The 19,541-nt window shown below is 45.5% G+C and overlaps 2 protein-coding genes across 2 annotated transcripts in view; both read left to right on the top strand.

Moving 5' to 3' along the window:
- LOC142586253 (prickle planar cell polarity protein 3-like) overlaps positions 1 to 3,973 on the top strand; it is a 55,096-nt gene extending 51,123 nt beyond the window's left edge. The window contains exon 4 of the mRNA XM_075697502.1: positions 3,956 to 3,973. Within this exon, the coding sequence (XP_075553617.1) occupies positions 3,956 to 3,973 (18 nt within the window). The remainder of the gene's footprint in view (positions 1 to 3,955) is intronic.
- LOC142584998 (four and a half LIM domains protein 2-like) overlaps positions 1 to 19,541 on the top strand; it is a 172,039-nt gene that overhangs the window by 428 nt on the left and 152,070 nt on the right. The window lies entirely within an intron of this gene.

Below are 19,541 nucleotides of genomic sequence, written 5' to 3' on the forward strand. Positions count from 1 at the left end.
ATGCACATCGCTGCTGATCGCAGCACACTGCTCGGCGGAATTTTGAGCCGCCTCTACCCATATGACAGAAATCGCCCATATGACGTCAGTGGGGCGAGCTATCCGAATGGCTGACCAGGGCGCGTGATCGATAATTTTTTAAACGTTATGGTAAACAAATGATGTTTGTAATAGTTGGAATGTTAGTTAATTTGTTTTTATAAAAAGAAAGTAACATAAAGAGAATGCACAAGAACAATTTCTCAGTACACTTAAGCACTTCCGGCACACAGCAAGTGCCGTCTGCTTGTGTTACAACGTGCTCCGTTTTTGACGAGAGCTCCGCAGTCAGTGTCGGTGTGTCTTTTTCGCGGGCGCTATGATTCAACTTCGTTGCGTTGTGGACTGCAAACATAGCGACTGGCAATATGTCAAGCCGCGACATCGTGTCCTTCTGCAATCCAGTAGACGATCGGACTGGCTGCAGCGCATTGGACAGCCGCTATCCTATGGGCGCCAGAATTTGCGCAATTGCGGCCGTCATTTTACATTTACAACGGAAGATTACTAACGCAATAGCGTTTCGCGAGTCCGGTATTAGGGTAAACGCAAGCGCAAGGGGGCAGGGCCTGGCCGTGTCCCCTTACGTGTCGTTTCAGGGGATGAACAGAAGCGCAAACGTGAATGGTCTGCATGGTGCAGCCACCTGGTGGCATAGAGCTCAACCACACGCAGTAGCAGTAACAAAATGTATTCTTCTCTGCTGCTGGTGTACATTTTTCGCAGGAGTGTAATCGTTAACACGTTGTTTTTGTAAATGTTCAAAATGTTTTACACTTGGTTAGAGCAATATTAGCTCTTTCTTTGGCTGGTTAAGCTCTGCGCCAACGGGTGACTGGACCGTGGAGACCGATTAGGCAGCTCACGTACGCCTACGCTAAAGTTCCTTCATCAGCTTGAGTTTGTGCCATCATGGTTCCGTCGAAACGTTCTGCTAGGTTGTGATTACCGGAATACCAGACACGTTCGGCGCTACAACAGAATGCTCGAAACGCACGCTGCTTCCATAGCTCTCGCTTAGGGTTGACGGCCAAGCCGCTAGCGGAGACGTTTCGCGCGGGCGGGGGCGGGCTCCAAAAGAACCGGAAGTGGACGATGTGATGTCGCATCGTGACGCAGAACCGGTTAAGGCGGAGCTTAGCCCCGATCGCTCGGCGAACGAGTTGAGAAGGAAAAGCATGGCTAGGGAGGAGGGTAACTTGTAATCGCTCGTAGCTCCATTAATACGTAGCGCTTCACTTAAATTGTGATGCGAATGTTCTACTTAAGCTGTACCCTACGCGTCTACAAAATTTGACCGAACCGTCTCAGGGGCCCTTTAAGCATTCTTCCAAAATCGAAAGTTAGTTTCCCAACATTTGACACCTAAAATCGAAATATTTAAAACTGAAAGGGTTGTTTTATAGCACCAAAGAATATATTTATATTCGCACACTTTTCTCACAGCGCGAACTATGAATTGCCATGCTGACGATCTCGCATCTCATGGCATCATGTAAAACGTTGGAGATAACCATAATTTTCGTCCTTTGTTGGATGCAGCAGCGCGTGTATTTCTTAAATTGTTCACCTTTGTTGGTAACTCTGTGCGCATAGCATTGTTTTGTGTGTCCGGGACGTTGGCCTCTCAAGGTTTAGCCGAATGACTACACCCTACATAATTAAGGTTTCTTTCGTCCAAGCGTGCCGTTTGGATTTAGGAGCCGCGATTCGGTGCGTATCGAAATTGCGACAGGTTAGGTGGGGTTAAATAATGGCAAGAGATGCAAAACTTTTGGATGTCATGAATATTTATGCGATTAGCATTTTAGCCTGCTAACTCCATTTTGTTGTCCTGATATCTAACCGATATCGCATGGCTCACTTAAAAAAATAAATGTCCGACGGTTGGTTTTCAACCCGGTTCCCTCAGGACGTCTTGATAGCATAGCCACGGATACTTTCCCTTTTAGTCACCATTAATTAAGCAGAATGGCTCGAGGTACCAATGAGAGAGAGAGAGCAAATGATAAAGGAAAGATAGGGAGGTTAACCAGGACTGAGCCCGGTTGGCTACCCTACACTGGGGAAAGGGAAAAGGGGACCAATGAAAAAGCAAAGGCGATATTAATGGATAGCCCTGCCTTACAGATAATTGCACTAATGCACTTTGCTTTTTAAAATTATTCGCATTGTACACTCCGAATATGCCATTTTTACTGCATTTAGAATGACGTTTCCAATATTCACATAGTGAAAAAAACCATGAGAATTTTATGTCCCATTCGTTCAAAATCTTTCGCCAGGTTTAGCTGCGAAAATGCAACTTGGCCTGTGAAAGCGTCCCAGCACTCTACTATGCCTCTTGCCACATGTACGTTGGTGCATGGTGGGACCCTTGATATGGCACCTTTGATGCGGCCCAATCAAAGCTTTAGTTACGCTCTGTAGCCTGCTGGCTAAAATCTTCATAAAGATATTATAGTCGACATTCGTAAAGCTTCCCGGTTGGTGGGACCCTACCAACAACAACTCAGCTGGATATTCGGTCTCTTGTGTTACCACAACGTGAGCAGCTCTGGAAGTAATCGGCAGTTGTTTCAATTTATACGCAGTGCAGCGCCGGCTTTATAACACAGTGATCCATCTATACAGATGGATCAACTACGTCGTCCAGTTCTGGTGGTGCGGTGGTTATACCAACGCGAGGAATAACAGTGCGGTTCAAGACATCGCATGTCACGACCTCAACGACGGCAGAACTAACGGCTCTGCGTCGTGCACTGGAATCCATTGATTCTGAAAGACCTAGAAAATGGGCTCTGTTCTCTGACTCAAAACTGCCATTACAATGCACGCATTCAGTTCTCCGACGCGGATGTCACGAACAGCTGACATACGAAATCGTGAAACTTCACCATCACGTCCAACAAAAAGGTCACGAAGTTGTTTTTCAATGGGCACCTGGTCATTGTGGACTCAGTGGCGATGATTCCGCCGATAACGCTGCTCGCACAGCACATCAAGAAGAGCACAGCGTTCCAATTCCGCTTTCGAGGACAGACGCCGCAAGGCAGCTTCGACACCTGGCCGAGTCTCACGCTGACCGAGTGAAACTCGCCGAACTTACGACTTATACGACTGCATCAATTAAACCCCTCACTGCAACTCCGACCTCCACTCGGGTTTCATCGACGTGAAGCTAGGCTCCTCTGTAGCCTTTGATTAGGAGTTGCCTTCACAAAGGCATACTCTACATTAATTGGAGGGACTGACAGTGCAGCATGCGAGGTCTGCGGCACCGAAGAAAATATCGACTACTTCCTCTGCCACTGTCCACGATATGCCCTAGAAAGACAAGAACTTGCTAACGCTCTCCAAAAACTGGACAATCGGCCGCTTTCTGTGCAGGGGCTGCTGGAACACCGTCCCCTTCACTCGTCGGCCTACAAAGCGGTGAAAGTTTTGTGCTTCTTGAGGACGACGGGCTTGTGTGAACGTCTGTGACTATTAATGTAATTTCTATCAGACCGCACGCGTCAGCGAACTCACTGCTGACTTCCTTCTTTCCTTCCCTCCTTTCTCTCTCGCTGTCATTTTTGTTTTCCTCTTTCCCATTTCCCGGTGTAGGGTTGCCAGCCGGACGCTATTCTAGTTAACCTCCCGGCCTTCTGCTTTTTTCTTTCCTCCTTCCTTCATTTTACTGTTGCTTATAAAATTTTGCCACCTGTAAATATAGGTTCTCTGTGCAAATGTCAAGAGAAACTTTCTTTACGTTTTTAAGAAGTTTAAATCTTTTACGGATTTACGTCATCTAGGAGTTTATAGTGTTAAGTCTCCCCAAATTATGTCTGTTTCAATTTGGATCCTAGGGTAAATGTAACTAGGCTATGGTCTGAGAATGATACAGGTATGACTTTGCCATTTTGTTGCGCAGAGGAACAAGATCCAGTGATACATATGCACCTGTCTAATATGACTGCCACCCTGAAATTGCATAAAATTGGTTTTGTGTCCCACTAGCAAGCTGCCAACGTTATCTGAACTTGATACCTTGAAAAGTCTATTAGAACGCTGCTAATTCTCATCTTTCAGGGGCATTTTGTTCCGTGGTCTTCAGATACCTACATACACAATCGAAATCGCTAGCAGTATGACGTATTGGTGACAATTTAAATACTGGTGGATTTTTTTTGAAAAAGGGCTTTGCGGTCTCTTCCTTTGTTTTGAGCGCCAAGACATATTAACTGCAATTTCACTCCAGGAAAGTGAAAAAAAACTACAACTTATTAATCGACCTCTATGGAAAACGGTAACTTGCTCCTCAACAATTTTAAGATTCATTGTACAAACAGTGCACAATCACAAGCAATGCCCACAACATGGCATACGCATACATTGTACTCACCTCTGAAATGCTGCTCCACCTGTTCCTGGCCTTCTACCTTCGTTTTTTGGACTTCTGCTTTCTACAAACAGCTGGCTAGCCTGGCACTAACGCCATCTGGTTTACTACAGGGCTCTTTGCATTCATCACACAAGGTGCACTGCTAATTAAGGAATATGGACTGATTGGACTCAAGTGTAGGATCCTTGACGATTACCTGTTTCCGAGAGGTAGTGCTGCTCAACGCAACCAGGCCCATGCAGAGAGCCTTGCTAACTTTCATGCAGCAAACTGATTTGGCCTCCCGTTTAGAGACATCTTTTCCATGTTCCTACTATCTTTTGTCCGTGTCTCTGTAATTTGTTTTTTTCCTATTTCTTTGTTTGCTATCTTCTTCGTTTCTTCTCCTCTTTTCATTTCCTCCTCCCTCTCGGTGGCAGTTGTCAGCTTGCTCCCGTCCTGTTTCCTCTGTGTGCTTGTATGTTTCCATGTCTAATAATAATTATAATTATAATAATAATTGAAATTTAACGCCGCGTTACAGCTGGTACGGAAGGACCGCATGATGCTTACCTCGGCAGGCTGTTCAACGTCTCCATCTTCGCACTCCACCATGCGACTTCCACTTGCCAACCCGACGCCGCCGCCGTCGTGGACTTGTTCATGCTGATTCACAGAAATTCTGGACACTCCGAAAAAAAAAAGACGGTGGGGGGGGGGGGGGGGGAGAACCTGATTCGAGATGCTACGACGTAATCAGGCCCTCGATATTACGAGGGATCATGCCCAGCCTATTTGCGGCTAGGAAGTACGGTCGGCTTACGCCGTAAAAAGGAAGCGTTAACTCGGGAGCTCCTGTCTACACACATGGAAACGGAGAGATCGTTTTTCTCGCGAACCATATTAGCAACCGATATTGATGAATGTTGTTGTAATAAAAGGAAGGTTATTACGTAGCGACCAAAGGAGCGATATTTTTTATTTAGGCCGTCAATCAAAAGAAAAAAGACAAATGTTGAAAATCGCAATGTTGAAGCAAAAGCTCAGGCATCAAATTTACAACTCTGTAACTTGGAAATAAAAAAAGAAGGTATCATAATTCTATAAACGGCATTTATTTATACATCCAAAGTTGAAGAAATTGATGTATCACACACCGCGTTAGAACATACTACAAATTTGTGAGTAAAGCTGTTGCATAACCCTCATAAACATCGCATCAATTTCATCTGAACCATGTCTATATAAAATTTGTCCACTTGAAGTACTTTAAATAGTGCAGTTTGCAGATCTGCGATAGCTGTTTCTTGGTGCAAAGTTATAGATTTGTAAACTTCGTGGTGGTATTTTTTTTTCAGATTTACCAATTTTAGGCAATTTTTCTAAAGCATTTCAGGTTTTAAATAAAAATTCTACTTGCAAGAGTCACGAAGATTTAACTTTTCCTCTCGAATACAACAAATGTCATTTGAATCGGTCCGTCGGTTACCTCATAAAAACATTTCTGCATTTTGCATGTATTGAACAGAGAAATCGAAGTTGACCCTGAGCACAAGCTTGTTCTGCGTTCGAACCGCAGTGGCGATGGTTGTCCACAAATTTTTGTTTCGCCCGATGGTGTTCGCGAAGCTTTGAAATGGCGGGGGGGGGGGGGGGGGAGGGCTTAATGTCGTGATAATAACGTCGATGACAACAAGGGTCGTCGTCAGCATAACGGAATGGACCGACAAACAATGCAAACCAAGTTTGCATCGCGTAACTTCTGTCGATGTAATATTTTAGACTGTGGGGCAAATGGAACTTTATACATTCCTTATCATGAGCGTCAATTGTAGTAAACGCTAGCGCCAGAGCAAATGGTGTAGCCAGAATTTTGGGGGAGAAGGTGGGGGAAGGGACCATGCATTTTATTGGAGGGGGGGAGGAAGGGAGGGGGGCGGGCCAGCTGAGTGTTGTCAACGTCGTGTTCTGACCAGTTATACCTGTGCACAGAAATTTCTGGGAAGAGGTGCCGCGGAGGGGGGAGGGGTCTAGTGCCCATTGTGCCTCCCCGTCTTGATCTCCTGGCTACGCCCCGGGCGCCGGAGTGCCTTCTGGTAATTTTTTATAGTAAAGTTTTTAGGGATAGGTCGCTGGGAAGGCAAGGCTGCAAATAATGGCCGTGCCACAGTGGCGTGCGCACGAGGTTATGTACGCGCTTTAAACAACGGAAAAAGCGACGTGGATGGAAGGGCGGGGCCCCAAAGCAAACGTTCTGAAATAGGACAAGCGGTGCGTTCTTTGCCATCCTATGCAAGTTTGCCAAATTGTGTTTGCGTCGCTCCGTACCAAGTGAGCCCAGCATTCGTTGCTGGGTGGCCGTAAACCTTTGGAGATATCTCATGCGTATCGGAGGCCGTCTTCGTAAGCAAGTAAAACTGCGAACGAGCGGCCGACGCCTATAATAAGACTGCGTGGGCGGCATTTTACGCGGGCGCAGAACCATGCTGTAGCCAGTGCGGATACGGGTGTGTTCGAAGTACGAATCGTAAAATTCTATTAGCCGCGCTTCCTGTATAGGTTCAGGCGTCGTATGATGTGCGCCACACGTACAAGTATGCAAGATGATTGGAAAGACCGCTGATATATGGCTATGTTGAATCGAGCAGCGCAAACAGAGGACGAAGAAAGACGAGACAAAACGAAGTGGTCTGAGCATATACTGCAAGACTCTATTTCCACGCGCCGTTGCATAATGCGAATTTCGCAAGAGAAAAATGTCACGAAATTTAGGGACACGCGATATTTATGCAAAAGAAAGTTCTGTAAGCTTCTGCCGAGAATTGAAGCATCGATTGCAATATGAAATTATTATACAGCCACGCGAAATAAGGATAGTAGTTTTATCAGCCGTATAAGCTTGTAACCTTTCGCTTACTACCTAAATTAACATGCGTGGTGCCACGCGCGCACAGGCAAACATGAACGCATCTGCCTTAATGACTGGGCGCATTCGCTGTCAAAACGCTGGAGCGAGGAAGCACGGCAGCAGCAGCGAGCGAATTGACCTTGGTGCTGCCTTGCGCTCCCAGCCGAACTAACTGGTGAGAACTCAGCGCACACGAAGCTATAGCGCTCGGTGTCTAAGACTCTGTACTCATCTCGGGTCGCTTTCAAGCGAGGATGCTCGCGACCGTATACTCAGCCTTGTCATACGCGGCCACCGCTCAAATAAAGCTAGCGCACCTACCGAACGCGCGCTGGCCAGCCACCTCATCACACAGCGCAAGCGAATCTAAACAAAAACAGAAAAGCAAATAACCAAGGTACATGTAGCGATAAAAAGCCATGAAAGAACCACGCATTAAACTTTTAAATGCGACGCATTTATTGGCGAACATTTGTCACTCTGACAGTATCTATCTATCTAGCCGCCTACGTCTTGGTGCTCTCGTGGTCGTTTCGTTAACTTGTATATACCAAAATTGGCACAGTAAGACAAAAGTGTATGACGAACATAAATGATAGGTCATGACATGAATGTCATGACATGCGTGTCACGTAGGTCATGAAAGAGCCTATTACGTCTTGGTACTCTCATGGTCGTTTCGTTAACTTGGTAGGCTCCCCGCACACTGCTTCGCATTACATCGATTCACACAGGGCGCGGATCTGCAAGCTTTTTTATGAATTGCCGCCCTGATTTTGGAAGTCATTGATTCGTCTCGCCGCGTGCATCTTCATCTTCTGCTTTGGCTGCTGTATTCAGTATGGCTTACCAACATGCAATTCTTGCATTTTGTGATATAGTAGGCATATCCAGAGTAAGCGATAAACACCAACGTGTACAGGGAGTCCCACGTTACTTGAGAAAAACATTAAAAAGAATGCAAATGCCACGCAGCTGGACGGAACTAAGGTAATGTTGTTTGCCGTCGCTTGGAGATACACAGATTATTCTTTTTTTTTTCATTCCGCCTAATTAGATCATTAGTCCTAATTACTTCATCAACTTCTCCAATATTATAACTACATGAAAAGTGTCAATGAGAAAATTGTAGAGTAACATATAAAACTCCCGATACAGTTTTCTGATGCTCAATACGTGCCACATAAAAGTGTTTTCCTACCGTGAAAGAAGCCCGCAAATACACGCAAAATTGCCGCGCGACTGGCCGCTCAAGGGACTTTGCGTGCATTCATGGGCTTGTTTAACGCTCGGAAAAGCACTATGTAGGACGTATCGAACAACAGAAAGCTGTATCGGGAGTTTTTCAGGTTGCTCTACAATTTTCTCATTGCCACTTTTCATCTAATTAATTTATTTGAAAAGTTAATTATTTAATCAAGACTAAATATTTAATTATGCGGAATGAAAAAAGTGATTTGAATATCTCCAAGCGATGACAAAAAACATCACCTTGATTATGTCCAGCCACGTGGCATTTTCATATTTTCAATATTTGGCTCAAGTTACGTGGGAGACCCTGTATATTACTTCGGAGTTGCCACTGCGTCATTCGAGATGAGCCCGTCGTGCTGGCCGGTCTTAGTCGGACCGAATGAATAAAGCGTTGACCAGCCAATCTGCAAGCCGTCACTTCATTTGCCCGTTCTCTCCCCTCCTCCTCTCCCTCCCTCCTCCCCTTCATTTCAGTGCTCCTAACTCGATAGCAGGATTCGCTCGCACTGCGTTCGTTCCTATACCGCGAAAAGGTGCCGGTTTATTTCGTATGTTGCGCGCACGGCACATCACAACAGGAGTTGACTCCGAAATGCTGCTGCTCTTAGCATGTCTGCGCATGATCCGCCTTTTAATCGGTGTCGAATGCGGCAATGCGCACGAGCTATAGAACTGAGCGAACTCCAAATAACATTAAGCGACCGGTACTCCACGGCGGAGAAGCAGTAGAAATATGTATACCTTTCTTACTGAGCGACATTAAAGCGATGACGCAACGTTTCGCGAGCTAATGGATCTTGTCATTTAGTGAATTCTCGCTCACACACTCAAGAGTCACTTCTCGTGTTGCAACTGATGTCGGGCGAAGGCGTGAGGCGACTAAGCTGAGGCCCGTGGCATTCTACGACGCTCCACCAATCGCTATGCGGATACGGCGCGGCAATCGTAAACCGTCGTTGCTCAGGATACGACGGTGTTTAAACCTTTTTGCTAGGAAACACGGCTTTCGTAAGTTAAGTAAATACTTGAGAGATTTAGCGTATAAAAAATAAAAAATAATAATAAAGAAGAAGGAGAAGGCAGCGTTGCCTGAATGCGTGTTACGAAAGCAGAGCGAGAAAGTAAAACGCGCGTTGATGGGCAGGCTTTGCGCCGAAATAAGACCTCCACTGCGGCCGGATTATGAGCATTCCTGTTATGCAGAGAAAGGCTGCCCCATCTTCGAACCCCTTCCTCCTTAGCCTCCCCTCCCCTTTGACAACGAGGAACTGTTGCAGTTTATCAGAATTACGTTGGCATTCACCCTGGAACTCTTTCTTGCGTCATCCTTAACCCTTCCCCCTTATTAGCGGGAAGCGTTCGGCTAAGTGCCGTGGCTTCCTGACGCAAGTGCGCAGGGGAAAATTCTTTGGGGACTTTGTTACACAACGCACGCACTGAGTCTGAACGACAGCGGCTGGCTTTCAAGTCCAAAGCCAAGAGTGCATCGTGAGGCAACTAAATCATCGGCCGTAGTGCGAACTTACGCAACGTGTCGCCTGCTGCAGCGTTCGAAGGGTCAGTTTGCTCCATAGTGGCGCATCGCTAGCCGGAGCGCCGAAAGAGCATGACGTGACGCTGTACCCTTAGCCTGTTGCAACGTCGTTCGCAAGACGCGATTTTTCGTATAAGCCGAGTAACCGAATTAGATTAATTGCCAGCGTAAGTGAAAATGTCCAACGCGTTATGTGCAAGTACTTCGCCGGGTGCATGATAAACAAATGCACGATGTATATTCGCCTCTCTGGAAAATATCATGGAGCAATCTGTAGGTTACAGACTTTCGGAACCAGAGGGGATCTTATTAGCGATTACATTAGCGATTACATTAGCGATTACATCGTGCATTTGTTCGCAGTCCTTGTGTTTCGAGCTGTACGTTATTTTTGATCATGAATTACCAACTAGCTCAAGCAATCACCCTAGTACAATTTTTAGCTTTATTGTTAGACGCCTATCCTAACTGTATATTTCACCGCACTGTATACGGTCTAAATATATTAATTCACATGCATAGGGGCAATAGAACCTTGGTAACCGGAAATCGATTAAACGGAATTGCCGCCTAAACGAATCAACAACCGTTTGGTTCGATGGTGTAGGGCACAAAAATGCACGCACAAAGAAAGTTCGTGATACAGAATGAATCCTATCTTTTTCTAACTACAGGTAAACGGAGCTAAGAATATTACTAGTACTCCTACTGAACAGGCAATCTGAGTGGCTTCGTGACAGGCACCACTGCTTGCGCCTTTTTCGGATTTTCTCGGTCGTTGATATATACCATATCCTAAAAGTGGCGTTTCCTGGCTTTTGTTGGTGCCATGGGTAGCGTGGCTCTGCCGTGGTCGTAGCTTGCTGTGGTTCTTTGACAGGCCACTGACAATGTCAGCCATATGCGAGTTTGCGTAGCGTCTCCGGTGACTGCACACTAACGCGCGCACAGTGCGCTGACGCTGGAGACGGAGAACGAAATTAAAGATGACTCTGAGAGAATTTGCTTTACCGAAACCGGCTATTTCGTGACTTAATGACTTTTTTTTTATAATTATGTTTGTGCTGCTATAGCTGTAGTGCAAATAGAAACATTGTAATCACATCTGCTACATCCATTATCTAATTAAATTATGGGGTTTTACGTGCCAAAACCACTTTCCGATTATGAGGCAGGCCGTAGTGGAGGACTCCGGCAATTTCGTCCACCTGGGGTTCTTTAACGTGCGCCTAAATCTAAGTACACGGGTGTTTTCGCATTTCACCCCCATCGGAATGTGGCCGCCGTGGCCGGGATTCGATCCCGCGACCTCGTGCTCAGCAGCCCAACACATCCATTATCTGTTGTTTACGATAAAATATACGCCCTTTTCAAAAGAGCGTCTTCTGTAACCTTTGAGTTCAATCTCTCTGTAAATGAAGCTGCTGATAGGCGGAACTTGGTTCCGCTTAAACGAGAGTCCACCGTACATGTACGAGGTCTAACGAAGAAGAGTAACTAATGCGCTACGAGGGATGCTGTACTGGGGTGCTGCGGGCGATTGTCGATCATCCGGGGCTCTCGGTCATGCCACCCAAAGCATGATGCAAGTGCGTAGCATGGTCCACTCTAGTGGAAATGCAGCCACCACGGCCGGCGAACTAAACCCGCGATCTCGTGCTTTAGCATAGCCACCAAAGCACCGCGTCGGATCTGATAAGTATTCCGACAGGGGATTTCATAATAATAAAACGAGTTCTTTTTTTTTTTTTTGAAATACCGTGCTTTCGTAAAATAAAGTGGCAAATATGGAAAAGGAACCACTCCTTTAGAGGGCTACAGCATTCAAGAAATGTTCGTTGAACTGTCCAGACCTGCTGCTTCGCGAAACCGGCTTTCAAAATAAGGCGCCAGTGCGCTTGAGTTTTCTGCCGCCAGAGCGCAACACCTTCGGCAGCTGTCAGCGGCAAGTCGGTGGCGCCGCCTGGCGAAGGATCGACAAAGCAAGCTTTCATTTCTTTCTTTCTTTCTCTCCTTGTCTTTCGTTCTCTTTTTATTCTGATCTCTGCGTTCCATCGTTCTCTGTTTTTTTCTCTCCCGCTCTTCTCCAGTGCTGCGGCCTGTCTTCGCTTTGCTCTGTCGCATACTCTTCACAGCAAGGTTTTACAATATTATCTCACAAATTTTCTTTCTTTCCTGACGTGTAGGCGATATGCCAAATGAGACAAATGCGTTATGGACATTATGTTGCTATTTTGATCAGCGAAAGGAATAAAGAGGCAATCTTTGGATAGTGCGTTGTTTTGCTTGTCGTCTGGTAGTCATAGATAACCACGACAATGTGATAGCCAATCATTCTTAAGGGCCTAATTAACTATCTACTACTTTTATTGGATGAAAAACTTCGACGCGATCGTTGTAATGGGGGTATTGAGCAACTAGCGTCAAGACATGTTCGATTACCAGAAATCTCGAGAATAGATGGTGTTTCGAGATGAACACCCCACAGTACACTGCAAAATACACGAGTGCTACTGGTGTTATCTCTTCGAAAGGACTTACTCTGGCGCTGCGCAGAAGATAATGCAAGAAATGCCAATGGAGGCCTGTAATCAATATGACAGCACAACCAATATGATTAACTACGTCCCAATTGATCAACATAAGAAAGGAAATTTTGTGTTGCTAGACGTTCTATTTGGGCTAAAGGAGATAAAACACTAAAGGAGACACAGTGCACGCACAAACGCACACACACGCACGCACACACACACGCGCACGCCCTTCTTTTGCCTTTCGCGCCAAAAATAATACTTGCCCGAGGAGTCCTTTTGAAATTTGGTGTTCGCTTTCATATTCATCAGTGTTATGCTTCACCTGATGCCTGGCGACAGATATCAGGAAAGTAGCGCTTGTCATTACTCGCAGGAAAACAGGTCAGAGACAGGTAAGCCAGGGTATGGACCGATCGGCAACCTTTGTCTTGTGCCAGGAGGAGGAGGAGGAAATAAAGAGTGAATGCAGGGGTGTTAACCAGAAATGCGTGTGGTTGGCTACCCTACTCTGGGTGTAGCCAAGATAAGATAGAGAGAGGGAGGGGGAGTAAAGTCGCGGTGGGCTCGCGCACGCACACGGAGTGCCTGAGCGAGTCAAAGGCGTTCACATAGGCCAGTCGCCCTCAAGTAAGGCAGAAGTGCTTTCACAGCTTTGTGCGCCGGCGAGCGATGAGGACGGTCTTCAAGTAGCACCTGCACAGAAAACTACGGATGAGAGCTGATTAAAGGTCGTGCGTGGCAAATTGGTAAAGGACTGAGTGCTTTAGATTGCACAGTTAGAACACATTCGCGAAGGCTAACGATTCACAAATTGATTCAACAAATTTCGACTAATAACGAGGCAATGAGTAATTATCGCATTCTTCTTGGCGTACACTGTGGCGAATGACATGTGCCAAGAAAGTCATCGCTGCATCTGTACAGTACACCGCTTTTGTAAATTGCTTAATACCATCTCTTTCATATCAACTCATGATATGGTCGTTTGATCATCGAACAACTTATTATTGCGATAGCAATTATACGGACATTCCAGGCGCATTTATGCTGTCTGCATCGCCGTAGCCGTGAGGGTTCGTATAAAGTCCAAGGGCGATAAAATCGCCGCGCGCCGTATGCTGTATGTGCGAGCGGAAGCTTGCGAGGGTTAGCTGACGATCGCGTCTCTAATCCAGCAAACAACCGAGGAAAGTGGGCATGATGCGCGCTGTCTTCTATCGCGTGCAAGGCTTTGGGGGGAGGGTAGCGAGGGGGAGAAGAGGGGGCGGGGGAGGGGCCTTCTATCCGGGCAGCCGTGCGCGCCCGGCCAGGCCACTGTATCTTGAAAGCCATCTGCAACGGCTCCAGTGTCCGCGCTGCGCTGTGTTCTCGTGGCTTAAGCGGCAGCACAAAGGTCAATTCGCTCGCTGCTGCTGCTTCGTTTCCTCACTGCAGCGTTTTGACAGCGAGTTTCTGCTGTTGTCAAGCAAGACATGTTCATGTTTTCTTGTGCGCGCGTGACGCCATGCTTGTTAATTTAGTTAGCGTGCCAATGTTTGCAAGTTTATGCGGCCGTTAAATTTAATATCTTTACTTCATATAGCTGTCCACTAATTTGTTATCGCAATTGGTGCTTCGCCTTTCCTGCGAAACTGTGGCTTTCTTTTTTTTATGTAGAGAAGCCGGCGACGCAATAGCCGCCAGTGTTTCCAATTTTGTCCATATAAATTATTTACTCAAACGTAAACCTTATCCAGTGACACAACATCAAGGTATTTAAGAGCAATCAATGAAATGGCCGTTGTTCTGAGCTCATTGAGGTGCACAGTTTGGTGGAAATGTACAGGCATCAGCGGTCTAATATGCGACATCTGCACCTTCAGAAGCTTTTACCCCAGTATTCTTAAACGATCCTCGGCTCGAAGTTGTTCCTCGACTCCATGGATGGATGGATGGATGGATTTGACAAGCTTCCCCTTTTGAACGGGCGGTGGGGTGCGCCACCAAGCTCTTGCTATTATACTGCCTAATATCCTACCTGGGCTAAAAAACAAACAAAAAAACACTCTGAACTCCCACAAACAAATTTTCTGACACCCCTATTGCGAACTCTGCTTTTGTACGTCTGTTTTTTGTCGTTTCCCTACTGTTCTTCCTCCACTCTTCCAGTCGCCTATTACTAATCTCTATTGCGGACATGTTTGCTTTTCCCCTGCTCTCGCTGAACCCAAGGGCTTCAAGGAGGCCTCCACCGAGCTGAGCAGAGCGCTGCCTGTCTGCTGAAAAGCCCAATATGGTTTTCAAGGGTCACTGTGGCGCGTCAATGAAACTCACTTGGAAATTCTGTCGAGGAGAGGCGCCTGCAATCCATTCTATCGTGTCGGACCAGAGTGTTTCTGAGTGGAGTAATGTTCTAGGATACGGGGAATTTGCGATTGCCCTTGTCTCTCGCTTCTGGTGTTCGTGTTTTGCGTGTTATCGTTTCTAAAGCGTTATGAATCACTAGCCCAGGAGCAATATTTTTTAGGCAAAAGCCTTCTAGGCTCAACGTGATGTTTGTGTCAGCAGACCTGACCGCTGGAGTGTCCGTCGAAGCGTCATCACGGCACATGAAGACTGATTAAAGACAGATTAAATAATGAAAAATGATTGGTATAGACAGTTAGTGAATGATAACGTTATAATAGAGATTGGTAGAAGTTCATAATGACTACTAATGACTACTAATGACATGTAATGATTACTAATGGATCCGAAATGAGCAATATGTCTAACGACGGCTTGTAATGGCCACAATTGATTAGAAATTACTAGAAATGTCTAGTAATGGGTAGTAATGACTAAAATGATATTAATGACTTCTAATGATTAGTAATGACCACGATATGACCAATATGTCTCAGGACAAGTTGTAACGACTACAATTCATCAGAAATAACTAAAATGCTTAGTAATGACCGATACTGACTAATAATGACTGAAATGACCTGTAAGGACTATTAATGACTAGGATATGACCAAAATGTCTAACGACGGCTTGTAACGACCAGAATTGAATACAAATTGCTAAAAATGCTTAGTGGTGAGCAGTAATGACTAAAAGAAAGAAGAGAAAAAGAAGAGGCAAAGAGAAAGAGGCGAATGATAAGAGGAGGAAGAGTAGGCTTTCGCCGTTCACCTTTTAAGAGAGATCTTAAGAGACCCGGTAATATTTTACTGCGTTAACGTCCGAAAATTCCACACGATGAGAAAGTGAAGTTACTCAAGAAAAAAAAGTTAATTGCACAGGGAACGTTATAAAGAAGAGCAAGACGAAGAAGAAGCAAAAGGTGTTGCTATCTTTACTCGTGTTTCACGACAAGCATCAAGCTTCCATTAAATCGACCGCTTTTGAAGCCATTGGTTTCGCAAGACATGAACTGGAGGTATTTCCGGCTGCACTGTTTCGACGCAGCAATCAATTTCGCAGCTCTTTCTAAGTAGTTCAGCAACAAATCGTTCGTGCAATTTTCAACAAGCCTGATCGAAAGCTGTTCTGTTCTGAAAGCTGTTCTAAATGTGTTCTGATACGCTTCTTGGAAAGGAGTAGCCTCAGGCCGCATGAAGGAATTCTACCAAAACCTATTTCCATGGTAAGCAACTGACTCATTATGTAGCGATGGAGACTATAGAAATAGCCAAATTCTTTGAACATTGCAGATCTGTACACTCTTAGAAAAGCAAAGTTATAAAAGGGTGGTAACGGGTATAGTTACTAAATTTACAACCCATGACTACTTATTTAGAAGATGTTTCCTACCTTCGGTAATTCGCACTTAGTAAGGGCTGCCTTTACCGAGCAGTTACTGGGTTTCACAGTCCTGGAGTGCGATCGGAGATGGTTGTTCGGCGGGTTCGTTCGGTTACCGGCGCGCGCGATTGGCCTACTCCGCGCCGACGTCGCCAGCCGCGGGGCGCGGCCACGTTTTTGGTGACGTCAAAATGACGACACGGTTCTGTCAATCATCCTCCCACCGAGCATTTCGTCTGCTAGACGCCGAACCCGACGGGAGCTGGGAAGTTTGGAGCGATCATACGGCTTCGCATGGCGCGCCTGGTAGATTGGATTGGATCCAGCAGACGGCCTTTTCGGCTGCGGAATGGCATGTTTGAATCCAATCCATAGTTTAATTCGGGAAAATGGCGCTTCCGTTGGGAACTTAGGTTGTTGCGCTGGCGTTTCTGGAGGAACGAGGAGAGCGGGGTGGCGGTGCGAAACGCGTTTGAAGAAATGGCAGAAAGTGAATTCCGGCGTCGTTTTCGTTTCGCGAAACAAATAATTCGTTGTTTGTACAGAGAAATCGACAACATCATCGGTGCCAGCGAGCCACTGGAATGTTGTCGCTGCCTCTTGAAAAGTGCGCCACTTTTCCCGTCGTTTTTTTTTTTTTTCGCTGTGCGCGACACCACCTAGGGACGACGCAAAGAACCTAATAATTATAAATTGCAGTAGTCACACGTATTACTATTTGAAAACGTGTTTGGGATTGAGAATAAAAAATACATTTTTTTAGATAAAGATTTAATTCATTTGGAAGACGAGAAACATTTGCTTTTGTAGTAAACTGTTTGCAAGCAGACGACAAACGACGGAAGCTAACTTCCGGGGAGGTCACCGCTTCCTGATTGGCTGCTCTCTCCACCCCGCTGTCACAAATTTTGCATACTGCAACTTTGTGACCGTGCAGCAACTGAACAGAACGCGTATCGAACAAAATATCTCCGATCGCGCCCCAGGTAGAAAAACCTACTACCTTCTCTCACCCGTGGTCTATTATGTTGCGTAGTGGTGGTCTTGATGCGACATTTAAATAAGCTATAAGTTCTGTCATTTTGTTGAATAGCTATGCGCTGCGTTGCGCCGCATATATATATATATATATATATATATATATATATATATATATTGTTACGTGGTGGCGACGTTGACGAACACAGTAGTAATACTGTGAAAGACAAAACTAACTTTTATTGGGCGAACCTGTGTCCACAAAAACAGGCTACACTTATAGCACAACGATAGCGGCGAATACAGTCGACAATCGTCGAAAATATGATCAGCGGGCCAAGCGCATCGGCTTTTATTCATCAGTCGTCGAATGTTCCAGAGTAATAGCTGGGACCCGCGAGCCTTCCACAAAGTTCTACATTATTCACGTCGCGCACACATACAATCAGATTACACAACGTTCGGTCACAGACAGCGGATGTAACCATCGATAACATTCCAGAAACTTCCGATACATGCAGGCGCTTCCTGCACTGTGCGATAACATTTGTTAGGCGGTGAACCGTGGTCGCCTGATAAAGATATGAATGAATGAATGTTTGATATTTTATGGCGCAAGGGCCAAGTATGGCCAAAGAGCGCCATGTCCGTGTTAATGAGTTTGCAGTGAAATCATGAGTTCTATGAAGTTGGTGTGACGTGGCTGTAGAGGGGCCTTAAAAATAGTCGCGCTAAAGTGCGTAAAATCTGTATAATAAGATTATGGCGATGACTTTGAGGTGTACTATGAACAATAAGACGCATTTAAAAAGAATGAGATGATGTCTAAACATATATCAGGTTATATAAGATAGGCTAGAGCACTACTGCCTCCTTAGAGGCAGTAGAGATAGGCAAGATAGGCAAGTACACGTGTCAATATATATATATATGCATATATATATATATATATATATATATATATATCTGCTAAGGTGTACTGATAGAGGTTCCTAACTTAGATAATTTCTCCAAATGCATATGTGCCCGCTGGTACAACTTGCGCTCCTAAAGGTTGTGGCTATATATACTGATGAGGTCGTTCGTATAAACATTACATGTATGATATCCCGATCATGTACTGTGTGATGCGTTGTTCCGCTTTGTTGTTTGTTACTTTCTGTACACTGCAGTTAATTACGGGCAACCTAATTTTTCAGTCGTGAGCCTTACATGTTATAAATATAAATGTCGCTGAACTGTGTGGCAATGCGGTCCTCGCCATTTGTTTTTCTTTCGTATAGCTGTTTATAATCAGCTACAAAACAGAGGCTGCCTAATTATTTCTTGGCAATGGAGGCCCCGCTTGTAAGCAAGGCAGGCCCCACCAACATTATTGAGTACGACATGCAGCTAAACTGGTGCCATTACTATCTATGGTTCCTAAATTCACTACCTGTACTAGTCATACGCACCGGCTTCTTTGTGTAGTAAAGGCAACTACCGGAGCCGTTTACTCACTGCTTTCACTAGAATCTTAGTGGCCTTTGTGATGAGCAGTGGCTAGATTTCTGTTAGTAAGTGAGTTGACCTTTATTCGAAAAACGTACAGTGGACGCCGCTCTCTCGCTGAAACAAGTTACGTAATTATCTGTAAGTGGTTTTCGCAATAAAACATGCTTTCTTCGTGAAGCCAAACAGCATCCGATGTTCCATTTGATCAAGGAAATGCGTCTTAATTTCTAGACGGCTTGCTTTTCACACACGAATATAAGAAGCACTTAAGCCTACGGCATGAAACTTGTACGGCGTTAGTCGCAAGTCGACCGATACCCTATAGGGTGGTGCGATCTCGTGCAATGCATATTAACACAAGAGTGGGACACGTACAGTGCTGAACGTTTGAAACGCTATACTCATTGCGACGCCGATGCGCGCTGGGGACACCGAGCTGACGGAATTTTGTATCACATGAAAACGAGCCTGTGTGCGATTCATTGTGACTGCATTAGCGTCCTCAGCGCTCATCCAGTGTTCAAGGGTGTTACATAACGCGCCGGCGGCCACGCGTTTTGAGTATCACTCGTCAGTCGTCGAGCACTGTATAAAGCAATCTGCGGCAGGTTTACCTTAGTAGTTGGAAGTCGAAGTCATTCTGCACGTGAAGTGATTTAAGTACC

Source organism: Dermacentor variabilis, chromosome 6 (assembly GCF_050947875.1).
Source record: "Dermacentor variabilis isolate Ectoservices chromosome 6, ASM5094787v1, whole genome shotgun sequence".
Classification (NCBI taxonomy): domain Eukaryota; kingdom Metazoa; phylum Arthropoda; class Arachnida; order Ixodida; family Ixodidae; genus Dermacentor; species Dermacentor variabilis.